At 30.7% G+C, this 19,772-nt stretch overlaps 2 protein-coding genes across 13 annotated transcripts in view; one reads left to right on the top strand and one right to left on the bottom strand.

The window, feature by feature from the left end:
- Window positions 1–19,772, bottom strand: part of LOC107450680 (uncharacterized) — a 147,274-nt gene that overhangs the window by 48,934 nt on the left and 78,568 nt on the right. The gene's annotated exons all lie outside the window — the stretch shown is intronic.
- The window catches only part of LOC107450690 (uncharacterized), a 56,052-nt gene that overhangs the window by 10,917 nt on the left and 25,363 nt on the right, over window positions 1–19,772 (top strand). For 3 of the 12 annotated variants that reach the window (XM_043050549.3, XM_087164360.1, XM_016066584.4), the window contains exons 2-3: window positions 5,535–5,684; window positions 12,997–13,146. In XM_043050549.3, the coding sequence (XP_042906483.2) occupies window positions 5,551–5,684; window positions 12,997–13,146 (284 nt within the window). In that variant the 5' untranslated portion in view covers window positions 5,535–5,550. Of the gene's footprint in view, window positions 1–4,401; window positions 5,089–5,534; window positions 5,685–11,309; window positions 11,657–12,996; window positions 13,147–19,772 lie in introns of those variants that run through there. The other 9 variants (XM_087164357.1, XM_087164356.1, XM_087164358.1 and 6 more) reach the window with 8 other exon arrangements.

The raw sequence follows: 19,772 nt of genomic DNA on the forward strand, positions 1-19,772 counted from the left end.
TAGCAAATAATAACAATAAATATCAAATCATAATAACAATAAATAGCAAATAATAACAATAAATATCAAATCATAATAACAATAAATAGCAAATAATAACAATAAATATCAAATCATAATAACAATAAATAGCAAATAATAACAATAAATATCAAATCATAATAACAATAAATATCAAATCATAATAACAATAAATAACAAATAATAACAATAAATATCAAATCATAATAACAATAAATAACAAATAATAACAATAAATATCAAATCATAATAACAATAAATAACAAATAATAACAATAAATATCAAATCATAATAACAATAAATAACAAATAATAACAATAAATATCAAATCATAATAACAATAAATAACAAATAATAACAATAAATATTGAATCATAATAACAATAAATAACAAATAAGGCTATTTTCATTTTTGTTTTTCAAAAATCCATTTCTTCTTAGAATGTATATATGTTTTTGAAAATCCATTTCTTTTGTTGCTCAATTCTCTATGTGCGGTAAAAGTCGTTTTTTTTTCATCGATGTTATGTAATTCCAATTCAATCATTTTTGGATATTTTAATTTCAAAATTTTTAAATATTACCAAAAATTATAACAAAAAATGTAAAAAAAATGCTTATATTTTTGAAATTCTTTTTTTATTTTTTATTATAACCTTTATTTATTTTGTATAGTTGTATAATTACAAAGTAAGCAACTAAATAAAAATATTGAGAAAGCTGTTCAAATATATTTTTTTTGTTAATTTTCAATTGGTTTACAAAATTACTTTTTTTGGTAAATATAACAAACTGTTTTAAATTGAAAAGTTGAATTTTTTTCTTCCATTTTTCTTTAAATGAAAAATTAATTTCGACACGTTTATTTTAATGGACCCATTCTATCGCAATAGTATTATTTTCTTGCCTTTGGAATAAAAAAAAAACATGTTTAAATTTTAATACTACCAATTTCTATCAGACCGATTTAAATAGAAAATATTCTGTTTAGATTTTCTTGAAAATATTATTTATTCACGTTTATAATATTATTATTTTCTTATTTCCTCGCATTCCGATTTGAAATTTGTGTATAATAAAATTATTATGAGTAAGGACTTCATACTAAAATAAATTAATAGCTTAAATACTTGGTTATGAAGCATTTAACTTCTACTAGTTGTACGCCGAAGCTGGAAGTGATGTTTAGAAGCTTGAAAGTGTGGCAAAGAGGATATTTCAGTTTACAATAATTTCATAAATGAATCTGTATTAAATTATTTTAACTTGCATTTCATTTATTTATTAGCTTAATTAATAAATATTTATTTGCGACACTCAATCAAATGCTGAATTAAAAAAATATTTTTGTTTTAAAACTTGTAAAGCTTTAATCTTATAAAGTTATATTCTGTTAAAAATTTCGTTTCTGAATCGGTAAGATTTCCTAAGATTTTTTTTTATTTATTATTATCTTGATATATATATATACATAACTGGGGTTTTACAACCGATTGTGAATTTGAATCTAACCCAAAAGACAAGAAAACTTATATATAAATAATTTAATTTTATAACTGCGTTGCACAGCCGACCCAATTTTTGGGTTTACGACTACTAATGTTCAACTCAGCAGCCTTGTAATTTTGAACCCAATCCAGAAGACAAGGAAACTCTTGAATCAAGTACTGGAAGAAATTTGCCTTCATGGAGAACTTTTTGATGGAATTAACCCGCATATGCGTTAAATGGAGAGGGAAATCTCCCACGGTTAGCTTGATTGCAAGGTGACTCTAACCCATGATCCATCTACAGGATATTTTACGTCAGCGCTGTTGTCGGTACAAGCCGGATGCGAAATTCGTATCGAACAGCCATTGCTGGGATTCGAACCCGGTTCACCTCATTTCAAGGCTAACGCTCTCTTCTCTGAGCTATCACGGCACTGTACAAATCTTCGGAGCAAATTAGTCTTCCGGAGAATTTCTTGATGGAACTAATCCGGAAGAGATTTCCGTATTGTAATCTACGGAAGAATAATCGCGAAGTCTTGTCAACTTCCGGGCAGCCCCCCCCCCCGAGAAACTAAAAATAGACATCACAGAAAGGAACCAATTCGAAAGGTATAACTCGTTGCTACCCCCAGGCAAAATATCTAAAAAAATTTATTTTAATTGCAAGTTTCAATCTATTTAGCACCTTAGCGGTTATAGTTGGCGGGATAGTTGGATTACGATACGGAAATATCCCCCTAAACCGCATTTGCGTTACAGGGAGAAGAAAATCGCTAAAATCTCACACAATTAATCCGGCGATAAAAGTATTCTAACCCCTGATCCGTTTTAAGGCCTGTTTACACGGTCCAATTTCTTCAATCCTAGAAATTGGAGGGATTTCTCTCTCCATGAAATTGGATCATTCGTCGACACTATCCAAGTTCTTGAATGCACTGATTCGTTGAAAGAAAAACTTGCGCATGCGCATTGTTCATATTCAACATAATAAAATAATACTTGCATAAGATTAAAATTACTAAATAAATTCAAATAAAATCATAATAACACAAATAAACCGCAACAGATCAATTTATTTAGACTGAAATATATGAAAACAGACAACAAAATGACATAATTTGCTGCCTGCTTGTTGACGTCACAAAACCGAAGACGCTGATTGGTTAAGGGAGAAAAAACTTGGATGGAAAGTAGAACATGCTCTACTATCGTCCAAGAAGTTGGACCAAGTTCTTGGATGTTTGTTTACACGATCAAAGCTCAAAGTAAAACAAGTTTCCATCAATATCAATCAATCTCTGTCCAAGAAATTGGATCGTCTAAACAGGCCTTAACACTGAGTATATTTTATGTCAACACTTGGTCGGTGAGAGCCGGGAGCAGAATTCATATCGACCGGCCGCATTCGGATTCGAACCTGGGCCTGCCTGTTCGTTGGGAGGCGAACGCTCTATTTCCTGAGCTAGAGATTCAACAAATCTTGGATTAACTTTTGTTGCTTAGTAGCGTTTAAATATTAATTCGGGTAATTATCGATAAGAGACCTTGAAGCCAAGTTTGTCAAGACATTCCGGTGTTCAAAGACATACTGGGTTTACATACTGGGTCACCAGGTATCGATAATACCTAAGGTGGATGAAAGACGATATTATCACGATCATTGATGATAACAGTAAGTATGAGCGAAAATATCGCCACCATTACTTATGAGTTTATGACTATAATTATCGAAATCGATGATATCGCGATCACTTTGGATAATGTAACAAACGAAACATAATATCGTGAATGTTATACATAGCTATAATTTTTAAATATGTTGCAATTTTGAATGTATTGTATTATATTACTGCCGAGCTGAAAATGTTTATTTGGAAAATAAAAATATTAATAAATTTTAAAAAATTATAAAAAATGTTAAATTGAAAAGAAAAAGATATAAATATCGATATTTTATGACGATGTGATAATTAATTTTGGCACTTATCGATTGTAGAGAACTATGTTCGTATTGGCGACAAAACGGAAAAACTATCGATATTAATTCAATGATTACGTAAGCATATTTTTGGCGATTTTTAACTCTTCTCTTCTACTGACAGCAAAAATAAGCAATTGTTTATAATATGAAAAAAACACAACTACTTCGATTTAGTAGGAACAACATATGACGCAATGCTAAACGAATGGAATTTAGTTGTTGTTTATTTAGTTATTATTATTATTAGTTGTTGTTATTTGTTTTAGTTGTTGTTGTTTATTTAGTTGTATTTAGTTTCAATAACTTTTCTTTATAATGCAATAAAATCTGGCGAGCAGCTATTTAAACGATCGAACACTTCGTTTGTTTATTTGTGGTTTGAAGTTAGGTTCGCAGAAAATGCCGTTCATGGGTTAAATTTAGTAGGAACAACACAACCTGTGACGTAGGCTATATTATACCCAATTCACATATCATTTCGATGAATTTTTAAGAAAACCATAACAGTCACCGGTTTATGTTATAACTCACCCCCCCCCCCTCCCCGTGCTTATGTAACTGTTTTAGTTCCAAAAAATTACCCTCCTAAGTCCTTTTACAGTAAATAATTTTTATTTTGAGCATTTATTATTTAAGTAAAATTGTTTGAAATTTCATTCTCAAAAGTCTCTTAATCATAATAATAAAAATAAAACGAATGGATAAATAAGAAAAATAATTTCATTGCCAATTTTCTATTACTTTAAAGTATTTTCAATATACCACATTTGCGTTTTTACTTGTATGTTTCCTTTTTACGAAAAGACAAGATTATCCATCTTCTTAACTAATAATTCTACTCATTCATTTTGACAGTTCGCATCGATCATTCTACAGGGGGTAGAGAAACTCCCTCATGTTATCCCACACTTCGCCCCCCTGTACAACAAAAAGACAAAAAAATTTCTGTCGTTTCGAGCTGAAACACCTCCCGCGAAGCTTCCCTCTTTTCCTGAAAGCAAAGGATAGTATGGGTTTTGGGTGGAATGGGGGTGGAACCATTTTAAAACGGGTGATAAAAACTTTTTCTAAACTATAAACTTTTTCTTTTTCCATCTACAATTGTAGTTCATTATTTTACCATTTTTGATTTGTAGCTAACTAGTAAATCTACCATAGCCATTTAGTAAATCAGTTCTAGTAATATTTGTAGCCATCTAGTAAATCAGTTCTAGTAAATCTACGACCATTTTTAATTTGTAGCATCTACAGTTCTAGTTCATCTACCATTACTACCTACTTCCAAGTTGCATTTTGTCTTTTCGTCTCGTGAAGATGTCTGAAATAAGTTACATTAAATCATCTCGTAATGGATACTTGTTGTTGTATCAGGACTACATTTATAATATACATAGCAAATATAAAAATACAACATACTGGAAATGCGAGAAGAATTGCGGAGCGAAATTGATGGTAAAAGACGGTTTGTTAACGAAATCTAGAGAGCACACGCATGCGCCGAACACAAATAAAGTTACAAAAAAAGCATTCTACAACAAGTTGAAGAGAAGATGTGAAACTGAATTGTCTGAGCCGATTTCCAAACTTTACAGGTAAGCCATTTATTTATTTTTTATGTTATTATATACTTTATGGCAGTGTTTTCCAAATTGTGGTACGCGTAACCCCAGTGGTACGGGAACAGTTAAGCGGGGGTATGCGTTCTTATGCGAAATGTCTTGCAACAAACGAAAATTTCAAAAAAATTTATTTTAAATCAAAGCTAGCCATGAAAATGTACGATTACATATTTTTCTATTGGCTATTTTTTGCAGAGTTGACAGTTAAAAACTAGTGGTGTCAACAGCTAGTTGTGATATTTAACTTTTGTCCAATTTTTTTACAGTAACGAAAAGTTTAACAATTTACGAAAAATTTAGAAAGGGTACACTAAACTGCCAATTTTAGCAAAATTAAAAAAAAAAAAAAAATTCAACGAAAATTTAAAAATGACTTTTTTTTTCTTCTTAAATGTATGCCAAACTATCTATTTTTTCAGGGAGGAGTTAGCAAAAATGTCCTCCTCATTTGAAGTGTTAACAGCTTTGCCGTGTTTAAATACAGTATTACCGGTGTTGAGCCGGGTGAGATCCAAGGCTCGAAAACCATTGCAGGACATCAGATTGGCTGGTCAATTTACAAGTCAGAAGTAAGTAAATTATATTTAATAGTATTAAATTGTTCGAAGTCCAAATTTCCAGATGAAGATTAAAAGAGCAACTGTTAAAGAAGTTATGATTAGAATAAAAGTTATAAAAATGCTTTAGCTCCTCGTTATTTAATTTTCAGGTAGGGAGGTATTGAAAAATATTTGTATAGTTTGTCTAAAGTAAGAACTCCCCTTAGCCATTCGTCTGGACCCGTGGCGGTGACTATGGTAACGAATTATAACCTTAGAGGAGATATTAGGGTAGAGATAGCCAGTCTATTGTTTAAGCTCTGAAAACATGTTCGAAGATGGGGGTTATCTTTTTGGCAAAAAATTCATAGCTGGCTGTCGAATCGTGAAGGAATATTTTTAAGAGAACCTGAAGATTTTTCTCTCCTTTTTATTTTTGTTTTGAATGCATTTCCAATTTTATTCGTGATTGCAAAAAATAAGTTTTCAAATCAAAATACATTTTAATATGCTCACTACATTTACTTATTTACTTTTAATTGCTTAGTTATAAAAAGCTAATAACATAAGTTAAATATGATTTTATCAAACAATGAAATAAAAATAATGATTTTTTGAATCTGAGATATAAACAGAATTGAACCTAAGTTATAAATTACGCGATTATAATTAATTTTAATCATAGCTGCATTTTTTTTACTGAGATTGCGTACAATAATAAAAAACATTTAACAGGACAACTTGAATAGGAAATTTTTTTTTATTCAAATATATACACGGATATATAATTTATCTTTTGCATAACTTTTTTGTGGTTTTTGTATTATTCATAATTGATAATTTTTCTTAAAAAAACAAAATATTTTATTTTTAAAATAAATAATAATATTTATCTTTATCATTTATTAATATTAATTTTATTTAATGCTGCTAGTTTGCCTGCCATGCGGTATTAATTAATTTTAACCAATGCATACAATATCCATTTTAGTGAGTTAACATAAAATGATAAAAGTATTTAAACGTAACAAATTTTGGTTTTGTTATTTGTCTCTTTATTTAAAAAAAAAAGTATTACAAAATTCCTTATAAGAACATACTATCTGTTTGTTGTTTAAAACATTTATAGTTCTCGACTTAATTAATAATTAAAATTTTATATTAAAAAAAATTAATTGATGACCAAAAGGATAATTATTCTTTTATTTTCAGAAATCGAAAAAAAAAACATATAATGATAATGAATAGCCATACTCTTGACAACCTATAATAATTAGTTAATAATAGGACCTATTATTAATAATAGAACCTATAATAACCTAGTTAATATTTTCCTGAATAGTAAATGTGCAGTACTAAATATCTATATGAAATTTCCTAAATAAATATGAATATCCGAAAAATTTTTCCTATGTAATAAAATTATTTTCTAAACAATAAAAAAAAATTATTTCTTGCTTAAAAATTTTATTTAATAACGGAATTTATTAAAATATAATTTTATTTTCGATCAAAAATTTTTTTTACTATAGGAAATGTACTTTTATATATATTTTTAAGTTTGTACAACTAAAATATATAATTAAATTCGCTTTAAATTATTAAAGAAAAAAAATAGTGCGTGGAGGCCCTCCGCGCGGATGAAGTTAAACTTCGCAACCTGCGACGTTAATTGTAGAAGAATCAGCAGTCGTAGAAGGATCACTAGTTCTATTCAACGACTCTTTTTCCTGCTCTGCTCGCTTCCGTGCTCTGTAATCACAGTAATATTGTGCATTTTTCCCTCGTGGACCTCTTGAACCAGTGGAAAGCTTGTGGTTACCTCATCGTCTCTCCCTGGAAAATGTATTTGTATTAATAATGTATGTGAATGCGTCATAATGTAATTTCAGAAGAGAAAACCTAACAATCAATTGATATTCACAAGAGACGTACGTTGACATAACATTAAATCCGTCGCATTGTCGGTGGGATTGTTTTCACTCATTTTTTACAGTTGTTATCCACTAAATTTGAAAATAAAAAATACTACCCTATTAAATTATATGTGTATCAAAACAAACTAAAAAAATATTTATAGAAAAACTATTCGCGATCGCAACGAACTATAGGGGGCGTTGTTGTATGAGACGCTTACCTGCGATTTCCATATGAACCGTCATTCAGTTACTCTGGAGACGTCGTTAATGTAGCGTGTAGCATTGCAACGTTCCTTCTTTAATGTGGCTTATTAAATTTAAAAAAGAAAAATGCTTGATCTTCTTTCTTGTACAACCGAAAACAAAATGGTATCTCTTTTTATTAGAGAAGGAATATCCAAAACACATCGGAAAAATATTTGTAGATTAACAGAAAAAAATATGTATATTCTTATAAGAGTTAAAACCTAATGCCCGAGAAATAGTATTACTAAATGTAATGATATAACATGAAAGGCCCATTTAAACTTTACGTTCTATAGTTTTAAGAATCATATTACTTCAAAAATTAAAATGAACAAAAAGTATACATAAGCCTCATAATTTTATGAAATTTAATTTTGTAAACAACGTTTTTTGACAACAATTTTTATCAAAAAATTTCAAGTTTCAATAAAAATCATTATTTAGAAACTAAGAAACGTAAAATAAAGAATACTGACGAAACAAAAAAAAAAAAACAATTCTTTTTTGTCGCCATTTTTAGTGCTACGAATATTCGTCTTTGGGATTTGCCAAAAACAAAACAAGATGCAATTTTATTTTTTCAGGAGGGAAATATTTTACCGAAAAAACGAAAATGTACCAATTCCCACAACATAAAACTTTATCTCGGCAAACGTACGTTTTGGAAATGTTATTTCATTTGGAATCTTATTCATCAGAGTTCATATGGCGATATGATTGTTTTGAATCTATGCTAAACTCTATATCGGCTCATTTTCCACCGAAATCCAATTAACTATTTTGATTTTAAATAAAGTGTTTTATTTTATGAACTGTCGCAAAAATTTTAAGTGTAGATTGGCGGCACTTAAAAACCGCCAAATCTGTAGCGGCGGTGGCGTTAATACGTCGTAAGTACCGAATTTTTATTCCATACTTTTCTGAATCATATTATTTCAAACATTGGAATATACAAGAAGTATACATAAACACATAATGTTATACCATTTAATTTTTCAAAAGTATTTTGAGAACAATTTTTATCAAAAAATTATAAACTAAAAAACGGAAAATAAAGAATTCTTAGGATAAAAAAACGATTTTAAGAATTATTAACATTGAAATAAAAACTTTCATATTGTTTCTTTTTTTATTATTCTTATAGTTCGTAATCAGACGTAAAAAAACCATTCTGTAGAGAACCATCATCAAATGAAAAAAAAAATATTTACAAGCAAATTTTTTATTGTAAAAATCATTGCACTTACCTGATTTATGATTCCCGGAGAATTCCAAAATGATAAGTTCCTTGTTTGAAAACTTTATTCTCAAATAATAGATACATAGTTTATACCTTCATTACTTTTAGATAACATACTACACAGCAAAATTTTATAATTGATATGAATTTGAATATGTAGCTAAAAACAGAATAGCTGAATTCTAGTTGAACTTATTCTTTCAAAATTAAAAAAAACTTACCAAGAAAACGATTTAAATTAATTAAGAATCAGCACAAATGGCACTATTTCAAGTAACTTGGATAATTTTTTATTGTTGTTTTCCGAATTATATGGATACAGAAATATATACTATTCTATAACGAAGAAGAATATGCTATAACTATTACAATTCTGTATGTTCTGAATTCATATTTATTCACTGGAATGACGAAAGCAATGTTGACTTCACTTTAATTCGTAATGAATTGAAGACAGAAGAAATGCATTTTACCTTAATACACACATCTGTAACAGTATCCGAAATCGGAAGTCATCAGTTGCAAGTTTGTTGATAATAGAAATTAAAAATTATTGAGGAATTTTTCTTCAAATGTTTGGCGTGTTCTGTTCCTGAAAGATTTACTAATATTCTGGAGATTTTTTTCAAGTTCTTCGGCCTTTTCCTTAGGGAAATTTTGTTTCTTATTTGCTGCTAAAAAATGGCGTCTGATTCAGTCAATGACTTTGATGGAACTAAATGAAAACGTGATAAATTAATGTCCGATATTTACAGGCTCCCGCTAGACGGCGTACTCGAGCGTTGCGATCGCGAATACTTTTATGCCTTTTATTATTTTTTTGCTAGTGAGAACCAAAACAATATGGAATTAAATGAGGGAAAACTGGATCCTACCACGTGATTTCCCGGCCAATAAAAATGTAGCGTTAAACGTTTAACGCAACCTTGTTGGAAGTCGCATAAGAAGTATAACTTCAAAAAATACTACCATATTAAATTATATGTGTATCAAAACAAACTAAAAAAATATTTATAGAAAAACTATATTTTTATAACTTTTATTATTTTTATGCTAGTGAGAACCAAAACAATATAGAAATGAATGAGGGAAAACTCTATCCTACCACGTGATTTCACGGCCAATAAAAATTTAACGTTAAACGTTTAACGCAACCTTGTTGGAAGTCGCATAAGAAGTATAACTTCAAAAAGCGATTTGTTTGCAAGATATTGGCGTGAAAAAAAATGCGCCAAATCCAATGCATGTGTTTCATCGAAAAAGCAGTAAAAATATCAAAATATTTATATCAATATGAAATTCAATTGTAATGAAAATACTCACAAATGTTAACTATTAATATAAAGAAATAATAGCTATTTTTTTTTATTAAAAACCAATTGAATTCATTCCATATCCTGATGTCCTAACATACAAATTACAAATAAATGTTTAAAATTGAATATAGAAGAATAAAAATCTTATTTGTGAAATGTGAAAGGCCTATGAATTTTTCTTCACATCCGTATGCCCAACAGTATACGGCCATTTTTATTGAATTTTATTGTTCAAAACAAAGCTCCGCAATCCACCTCCATAGTAAAAGACTGGCGATAGGGTTTACTGGAGGGAAAATCTTCCAGGAGCACGTGACAACGTTCTTTGCAACAAGGGAAGGGGGACTGGTTCGCTCTATGTAAATCACTCCTCAGCTGAAACACCTGCTACGACGCTTCCCCCTTTTCCTCAAATCAAGGGATAGTATAGTTCAAGTTGCGGCCATCTACAATTCTACTTTCTTCATTTACTTTAATTCTACTACATAGTTCACTACTTCATCCTTTTTAATTTGTAGCCAACAACGGTTCTAGTTCATCTACTATTACCATTTTTAATTTGTAGCCGTCTACAATTCTTGTAAATCTAGTAACCATATTTAAATTGTAGCCATCTACAGTTATATCTACGATTATTTTTAAGTAGTAGCCATCTACTGTTATAGTACATCAACTACTACCGTTTTTAATTTGTAGCCGTCAGCAGTTCTAGTTCATCTACTACTATTACCATTTTTAATTTGCAGCCGTCAACAGTTCTAGTTCATCTACTATTACCATTTTTAATTTGTAGCCGTCAACAGTTCTATTTCATCTACTATTTCCATTTTTAATTTGTAGCCGTCAACAATTCTAGTTCATCTACTATTTCCATTTTTAATTTGTAGCCGTCAACAGTTCTAGTTCATCTACTATTACCATTTTTAATTTGTAGCCGTCTTCAGTTCTAGTTCATCTACCATTACTACTTCCAAGTTGCATTTTGTCTTAACGTCTCTTGAAAATGTCTGAAATAAGTTACATTAAATCATCCCGTAGCGGGTATTTGCTGTTGTATAAGGACTACATTTATAACATAAATAGAAAATATAAAAATACAACATACTGGAAGTGCGAAAAGAATTGCGGAGCGAAAATAGTGGTAAAAGACGGTTTGTTAACGAAATCTGGCGAGCACACGCATGCGCCGAACACAAATAAAATTGCAAAAAAGGCACTCTACAACAAGTTGAAGAGAAGATGTGCAACTGAATTGTCTGAGCCGATTTCCAAACTTTGCAGGTAAGCCATTTATTTATTTTTTCTCTTATTATATACTTTATGAGTATACTGCTAAAGGAAACTAAATCAATAATCGGCAAAAATACAGTAATGGACCTAAGTTGTTTAATGTCTTTTCAATTAAAAAAAATCTGCATTCTACCTAGTGTGGTATTATAATATTGTTGTCATTTGCCATTAAGGCAGATGGGGTGCGAATGCTCTTGTTTTCCAGTGGCGCCATCTATGGCCAAGAATTCGACTTCTGTCGCACCCATACGTCACAACCGTTTATCAAGCAGACCCATTCGTACCTTCATTCATTCTTCCACTGATTGTAATTATGACCTGAACCTGGGAAAAATCAATCTCCAATTCAGTACTCCCAGCGGTATTGATTTGTTATAGGAACATGGGGGACTTTGTGATCCGGCAAATTTAACGTGCACCATTCACCATTTACTACACGGGAAGTATTCGGAGGCTAAATTCGAACTACTGTTCTCGCAAATGTGAGTCCAGCTGGTGGTAGTACACTAAGTGCCGTAAGTAAACGTACAGTGCGTAAAAAAATAAATGAATAGAATTAAGTTGACACACTGAAAAACTTTTGATCGAATGATCGGATTATCAACTCAAACTTAATGGTTTGAGGCCATAGCTTGAAATATGCTACTTAGTTAGTACATATGATATTTTAAGTTAACAAATTATGCGCAAAAATGTAATTTCGTTGATTCAACATGTTTTTTTCTCAATAGGGAGGGGAGGGATTGCCGAAATTTGAAAATATAGTCCCAACAGTTTGGTCAGGAGTGCTGCCGAAAGTTTAGATCATTTAATGTTTAGTTTTGCTTATTTCGGCATAAATTAGGAGCTAATCAAAATATTTTCGCAAAAAATTTTAAAATTCGTTTAGTGAAATATAATTCCACGATAAAATAAATTTTTTATAAATTATTATTTTTTTTATTATAATTATGTTGAAAATTATAATGGAAAATATTTCGAAATTTAAGGTTTACAAATCTTTGCTTCATTTTAAAGTAAGTAGTTTTAAATAAAAATAAAAAAATACAAAACTAGAACGAAATCAATCGAATAGTTTCAGAGTATATGAATTTCGAAAAATTTTGTCATTGCGGTTCAAGGTTTCGAATATTTTACTGGCCCAAAGGGGTTAGTTGTGGTGATAGGTAACTTGAATCTATTTTTCTCGTATAGATACTGTGATAATAGGTATTTTAGTTTTTGTTTCATAGCTGTCGTTCAAACGGTCAATTTTAACGAAATTTTTTAAAAACAAAAATTTGTAAATTACTTTTTTTTCCTAAATGTATGTCAAACTATCTATTTTCCAGGGAGGAATTAGCCAAAATGTCCCCCTCAATTGAAGTGTCATCAAGTTTGCCGTGTTTGAAGACAGTTTCCCACGTGATGAGCCGGGTAAGAGCCAGGGCCCTAAAACCATTACAGTACATCAGATCGGCTGGTCAATTTACAAGTCAGAAGTAAGTCAATTATATTTAACAGCATAAAATTGTTCGAAGCCCAGATTGCCAGATGAAAACTAATATACATGGCCTAGCTGGGATGATCGTATTGTTCCTACTCTTCCGTAGTATAATCCATAAAGCAAATGAAGTTATAAATGACAGGGAAAAAAACTTGATTTTGAAAACTTGAAACCCGATGAGAGCAACTGTCAAAGATGTTATGATTAGAACAAAAGTTATAAAAATGCTTTAATTCCTCTTTATATAATTTTCAGGTAGTGAGGTATTAAAAAAAAGTTTGTATAGTTTGTCTAAAGTAAGAACTCCCCTAGCCATTCGTCTGGTCCCGTGGCGGTGACTATGGTAACGAGTTACAACTATTTCAAATAGGGGTGTGGGGTTGGTCGGCGAAAGAGAGGGAAACTACTTCTTCGGTCTATTGGGCTAACCCTAGAGGGAAGAGGAGTTACCTTCTCTGAAATGAGCTATTCTTGTTTCCATAGCAGCAGACGGCCTCAGACTTTGTGGCAGGGGGAGTTCTTACTGTAGACAAACTATAGGTAGGTATTTTATTTGCGTCGCACTAGAGTTGCACAATGGGCTATTGGAGACGGTCTAGGAAACATCCCTGAGGATGATCCGAAGACATGCCATCACAATGTTGATCCTCTGCAGAGGGGATGAATCTCCTCCTTCGGTAGCCCGATGATGGTCCCCCGATGATGGAAATCTGCTCCGTAAATTGCCCGAATTGACGAAATGTTAACACAGGTAGGCATTTGCAATAAAAAATGTTTAAAAAATACATAATTAACCTGTGTACGGCTCTATCTTTTGCCGGCTGTTCGTACCAGCGTCTAATACCATAATTAAGTATCTCACAAACCTGCCTTAGATTTAGAGAACGCAATCTCAGTGCCAGCCAGGGCTAAAGAGAATACAAGGGCTAGTTCACTCCGCTCTTAGAGCTGAAGCTACGATTTCCCTCCTCATGACGTCACTGTGCCCACAGATCTCGGAGATCGCAAGCAAAGATATGATAGCTTTGCATCTTTCTCTTTGTAAAAATAAGTTAGACTTTTTCTGGTTAATAGCTTTCAAACTTTACATAATTAACACATTATTTCCGTTCATAAACATAGTTCAAAAAAAAACTTTCTTGGTTATTATATTAAAAAAATACCATTTTAAACTTATAAAAATATTTTGCTAGTTGGTGAAAATGACACGATAAATACTTTATTTTAAAAAGTTCAGTTTTAACTTTAACTATTAAGAAAAATGAAGGCATATATCGACACTTTTTTTATCTACATATTCTTTTATAAAGATAAGTTAAGTTAAATTTAGAATCCCTGATTTTAAAATATGTCGTTAATAGCAATTCGTTCATACTTAATCATTAGGAAACATCAACCTTAAACGCTAATTACTGAAACAAAATAATAATTTAGGTTCATAATGGCATTAAAAATTTTACAATTGTTTATAGATATTTAAATTTAAGATGATATAATTTATAGATATTTAAATTGAAGAGAATATAATTTTTAAAAAAAATCATAAATATTTAGAATAACTACATTAAAAAATATGTTATGAAATTAGGAGAATTTCAACTATATACTATATATTTTATTTATACTTTTTACTTACATTTTAATTTTCTTTGACTTTATCTATTTTTTAATTCTTTTCACCTGCCTTTCTTTATGAAGTAACGAGGCGGTTTCTATTTAGATAATGAATTTTTATAAAAGTTCTTTACGACAGAATAAACGTATTGCTGTTTTATATTAACTGTGTCATTTCGGTATCCATTCTTTACATAGTTGTTCATTTACTTTAGGGAACACGCGAAAAATTATACTTTTTCCTTTTGTTTTTATATCAGAATTTTTGCAAGTTGCAATCGCGCAAACTGGCATTTCGATAATAGTTTTAAATTCTTGTAAATTCACTGCAAAAACTGAGGAAAGTCATTATAGAAACTAACAAATGTATTAGAATATCTCGCAAAAAGAAATGCTCCAATATTAGTTAGAGCTAGTAAGGCCGAACGCTCCGTTCCTGAAGTAAAAGTGCGAGCTTTGCGCCAAAGTGACGTCACTAGAGTGACGTCGGAGGACCGGCGGTGCGAGAGATACTTCAAAGGAGTGAACCAGCCCTTCTATTCTCTTTAGCCCTGAGTGCCAGCAACTAATGCTTTTTCTACGGGAGATTCATTTGCAAATAACTTTTTTGCATTTTGATAGTTTGAAAAAATTCTTTTAGCATTTAAAACTTCATAGTTTACTCAAATTTTCTGTGGATTCACTTTTATTTTTAACTATAAATTTTAAATTATTGAGTTGAAACATCGGTAATCGAGTAATCTTACAGAAATCCGTTTTTTTATCAAAATTCATTCAGTAAATCCTTATTTTTGAGATCACATACACGTACTTTACATTTCAAGCTTCTGAAAGAAATAATTCGTTATTATTTTCTTCAATTATAAAATATGTTATCATCAAAGAAAAATGAAAAAATACTAAACAAATTAGCGAAAAGAGCCTAAACCACGCCTTTTTGCCCGTCCTCTCTTCATTTACCAATAGAAGTATAAGTTCTAGTTGGGGAGGCCTTTTTTTTGGCGGGGGGGAGGGTATATGAAAGAGAGCCTCTTTACTTTCTTTGAATAGTTTTGGGGTTAAATAGCCTTGGGGGGTCTTCGATTGTGGTTGAAAATAGTTTTATTTATTCCATTTTCTTTCTTGAGAATGACTTGGGATTGAGGACTTTTTCTTCCCTGTGAAACTTTTTCTTTGCAATGAAAAGTTACTGAATCCATGTACACCAGTTTAACTAATTAATTATATAAAATCTTTTTATTAATATAATTCAACGCTTTAAAAATAAATTCGTCGTTTATTTTTGTTGTTTTGTTAATTATATTAAAAATTAATAGTATAATATTTTATTAAAACATTTTAAGATAAAGATATTTAATCAATTTTACATTTATTAAAGAGTAAATAAGATTAATTTCTTTTCTGACAATTTTATTATCTTCCTTTTCTTCTTCTTTTTCTTTTGAAAAGTAAATTGCGTATAAAGCTACGTTCAGTATACGCGTGCAATTTTAACAATGAATACAAAATAGCTATGCAAAGATCCAAACCTATATGAAGAATTGTATGCAATAGAATTGCATAGTATAATATGTTATTATGAGTGCAAGATACAGAAAAAATCAAGTTAGAGGAGCACTTAGATTATCTGCTAAGAGGAAAGTGAACAGAGGAGAGAAATTCAAAGAGTGGCGTAAAAAGTAAGTTTTTGTCTTCTTTTTTCTCGTGATAAATACAATTTAAAAAAGTTGTTATAATGTTATTTAGTTATCGACTAATTATACTGGTTGCGAACAAAACGTATCTGCAATTTACTATTACCCCAACTCGTTTACCTATTAAGTCAGAAGTTTTATCAGGTGAAAGACTGAAAAACAGTCCGCATTCATCCATTTTAAAAATGTCCTTTGGTTGATGACTGGAAATAAGTTCAAGTAATTGAAGTGAAACTTCTAATGCGACTTCCAACAAGGTTGCGTTCAACGTTTAACGCTACCATGGCAAAGAGCGGCCTCTGATCCTTGCTGGAGATTTTAATGTGAATTTCTCGTTACCTGAAACATTATTAACTTTCCTTACAGACAAATTTGGATTGGAAATGATAAATGGTAGGAATGATCCAACAACCAAAGGGGGAACTACCATTGATGCAGTTTTTGCAAGAAATATTGAAAAAATAGAACTCAAACATTTTGTATCTTACTTTAGTTATCATAATCCCATTGTAAATGTTATAGATTTGAATATTTCTCCACTCGAAAATGATAATTAAAAGATGCGATCAATTGTGAATTGTAAGCAATGTTAATAATGTTTGTCTTAAAGAAACAATATGACTTCACTAAAAATCAATTTCTACCCCTTCCTATTTTCATTTCCACATTACGAAGTTTCACTTCTTCCGCGCGGGGGGACTCCATGCACTATTTTTTTTAGCTTTCCATTCTTCTATTTCTTGTAAATAAACGCTGTTACAATCTTATTTAATTGTTTTATAAAATAATCCAGCTCGTATTTTCATCCGATGTATCCATCCATTTTAAAGCGTGAAATCCTTATTCAATACCTCCGCAATCTCTAAAAGGTTTTCTCTCTAAGTAGAGTTCTGTTAACAGGAATGTTCGAGGATCTTGCTTGTTTAAACCATATCATCAGTTTTTCTTCAACATCTTTGAATTTTCCTCTTTTCACTATTTTTATTTCCTGGAATGCACCGGAACAGAAAACTTTAAGATACCTTTCTTAGCAATAACGTAGTGACAGAGTGATTTAAATTTTTCTTGAACCCTTGTTCATTGAGAATTAGCTGTCAACAGCTTTCAAATTTTTTACTTTATCCTCAATAGATAGAGCTTTACGTTTAAGGCCTTTACAGGACATTTTCAAGAAAAATAAAGCTTTTTTCTACTATATTTAAGATTTAAACCAAGATGAACCTTCACACTAAGAAAATTTCCAACAAAATGCATGTTTTGGTGCATCTTTCCCATCAGTCACTAAAGGGGTGCGGGCAGTAGTGCAGTAAATGCGTCGTCAAGCTTTCCGATTTTCATTTACAGTGGACACAATGTCGAAGTGATTCCCCACATTCTTATCAGTTTCATTGTTCATCTAAAAGTTCACATTCCTTTGCTCACACCTGTTTCCTATGAATCACCTTCTTTTGTGTAATGGAGGAGCAAGGAAGACCTGTGGTCTTTGTTATTTTTGCGTAGTCCACGTACCTGTTTTTGTCACTGAAAGGTAAAACTAGATAACACATTTTCAATATAAAGTTTAAAAAAATGAAGAAAATTTGAAGCGCCTGAAAACTTATTAAACGCCGAAGAAGAAAAAAACTTTATATAAAGGTGAATTTAGCATTATGGTATTCGTTTTTTTTTTTTTTTTTTTTTTTTCAAAATAACTTATTACACGGGAAAACTATTTAAACTGGAACTTCTTAAACGGGTTCCACTGTATATATACACTGAAGACCTATTACATTATGACCACCCTGCTAATAACATGTATGACCACCTTTAGCCCTCAAAACTGCTAGCACCTTCCTTTTTTTCCAGGTACCTTTTTTTCCTAGAACCGTTTAATACATGGGTGGACATTAAAGTTATTGTAGCCTGAATTTTTTAACATGCAATTAAATATTTTTAAAAATCTACTTCTTATTTTAACTTGTAATTCAATACTTTCGTTTTGTACAACTTGATAAAAATCTGACAGTAAGTAATATTTAATTTTCCTTCAAACATAAAAGAGTTTTATATAAAATTCTGATAGAGTCGCGGCCCACCATTTGACTGGTGTTTTTAATTGCGGCTCCCGGCCTCATGTAACCCCTGCTCTATATCACTGTTTCAATTCTCTCCCCCCTCAAAGCGACGCCCCCAAAGTGCGAGACTTACCACTGATTTTGCCAATTCCGGTTTTTTTTTTTATCTGTGGTTATGGTATGGCGTCCTTATAAAGGTCCGCACCATAACGTACCATAAGAAAAAGGCTCCGTAACGTTATGTCGACAAGAAAATGTTTTACGGATTTTTCCGAAATTACACAAGCTATCATAAATTAAGGAAAAATTGCAAAAATAATCATAACTCAAAAAGTTCAAAGTTTATTCTTGAAATAAAATAACGTATTTAAGACATGAATGCCTAATTTGCCAAATCGATTATTTCCATAAATAGATAATAATATGAAAGAAGTGTTGGGAAATAAATTATTTAATATTCAATGGCTGAAAAAGGTTTCCTTTCCTTCAAAGATGAGAATAATTATTAAAAAATAAACAAGTAAATAATAATTTTTAAAAAAAATCAGCAAATGAACATTCATATATTATAATATTTATTTTATATGCATTGTTTGAAGTTTATTTTCGGCCATCTTTGTATTTATATTTGTTTGATCAATCCAAGTGAATACAAATTTAATGAAGGTTCCAAAATCGTAAAAAGGAGTAAAGCTAGAAAACAAAACTTTAGCAAGCAATCTTTTTGATTCATAAAAATTCTACTTAAGTCAAATTCTACTTAAATCTCCAGCAAAGCTAATTGCATCTTGAAATAATTCCTTTTTAATTTTTTTTCGGGTCAACGAATTCTTTTTTGATGTCGGGCAATAAGCTTTATCAAAAGAACAATAAATACCACAACAAAGAGACAATAAGAGCAAATTAAATCTATTTGTAAAGTACAGAAATAAATAATATCTAAAGTAAGTACTATATTTTAAGTAAATAATCCCAAGAAATTGAAGCTATTGGGAAAACGGTTTTCTTGCCTTCAGTTTCCCTCCATATTTGTTAAGCAGCTCACTCCTCTACACTGAAAAAGTTCCACTTCCTTGGCGAAAGATCTTTCAGGGATTCTCGCCAATTAGGCGGCCTTACACTTCGGCGATGTAAATTGTTCCAGATGAGCAATCCAGTCGTCTAAATGAGGAGGGGAATTTCGAAGCTAGCGTTGAAGAAAAGGATGATAGCCCTTTCAGCTGTTCGGTAAATTTTATGCAATTCTACGCTCCTTTTTT

The sequence above is a fragment of the Parasteatoda tepidariorum genome, chromosome 5 (genome assembly GCF_982258835.1).
Source record: "Parasteatoda tepidariorum strain Cologne lab strain chromosome 5, Ptep-v5.0, whole genome shotgun sequence".
NCBI classification, from domain to species: Eukaryota; Metazoa; Arthropoda; class Arachnida; order Araneae; family Theridiidae; genus Parasteatoda; species Parasteatoda tepidariorum.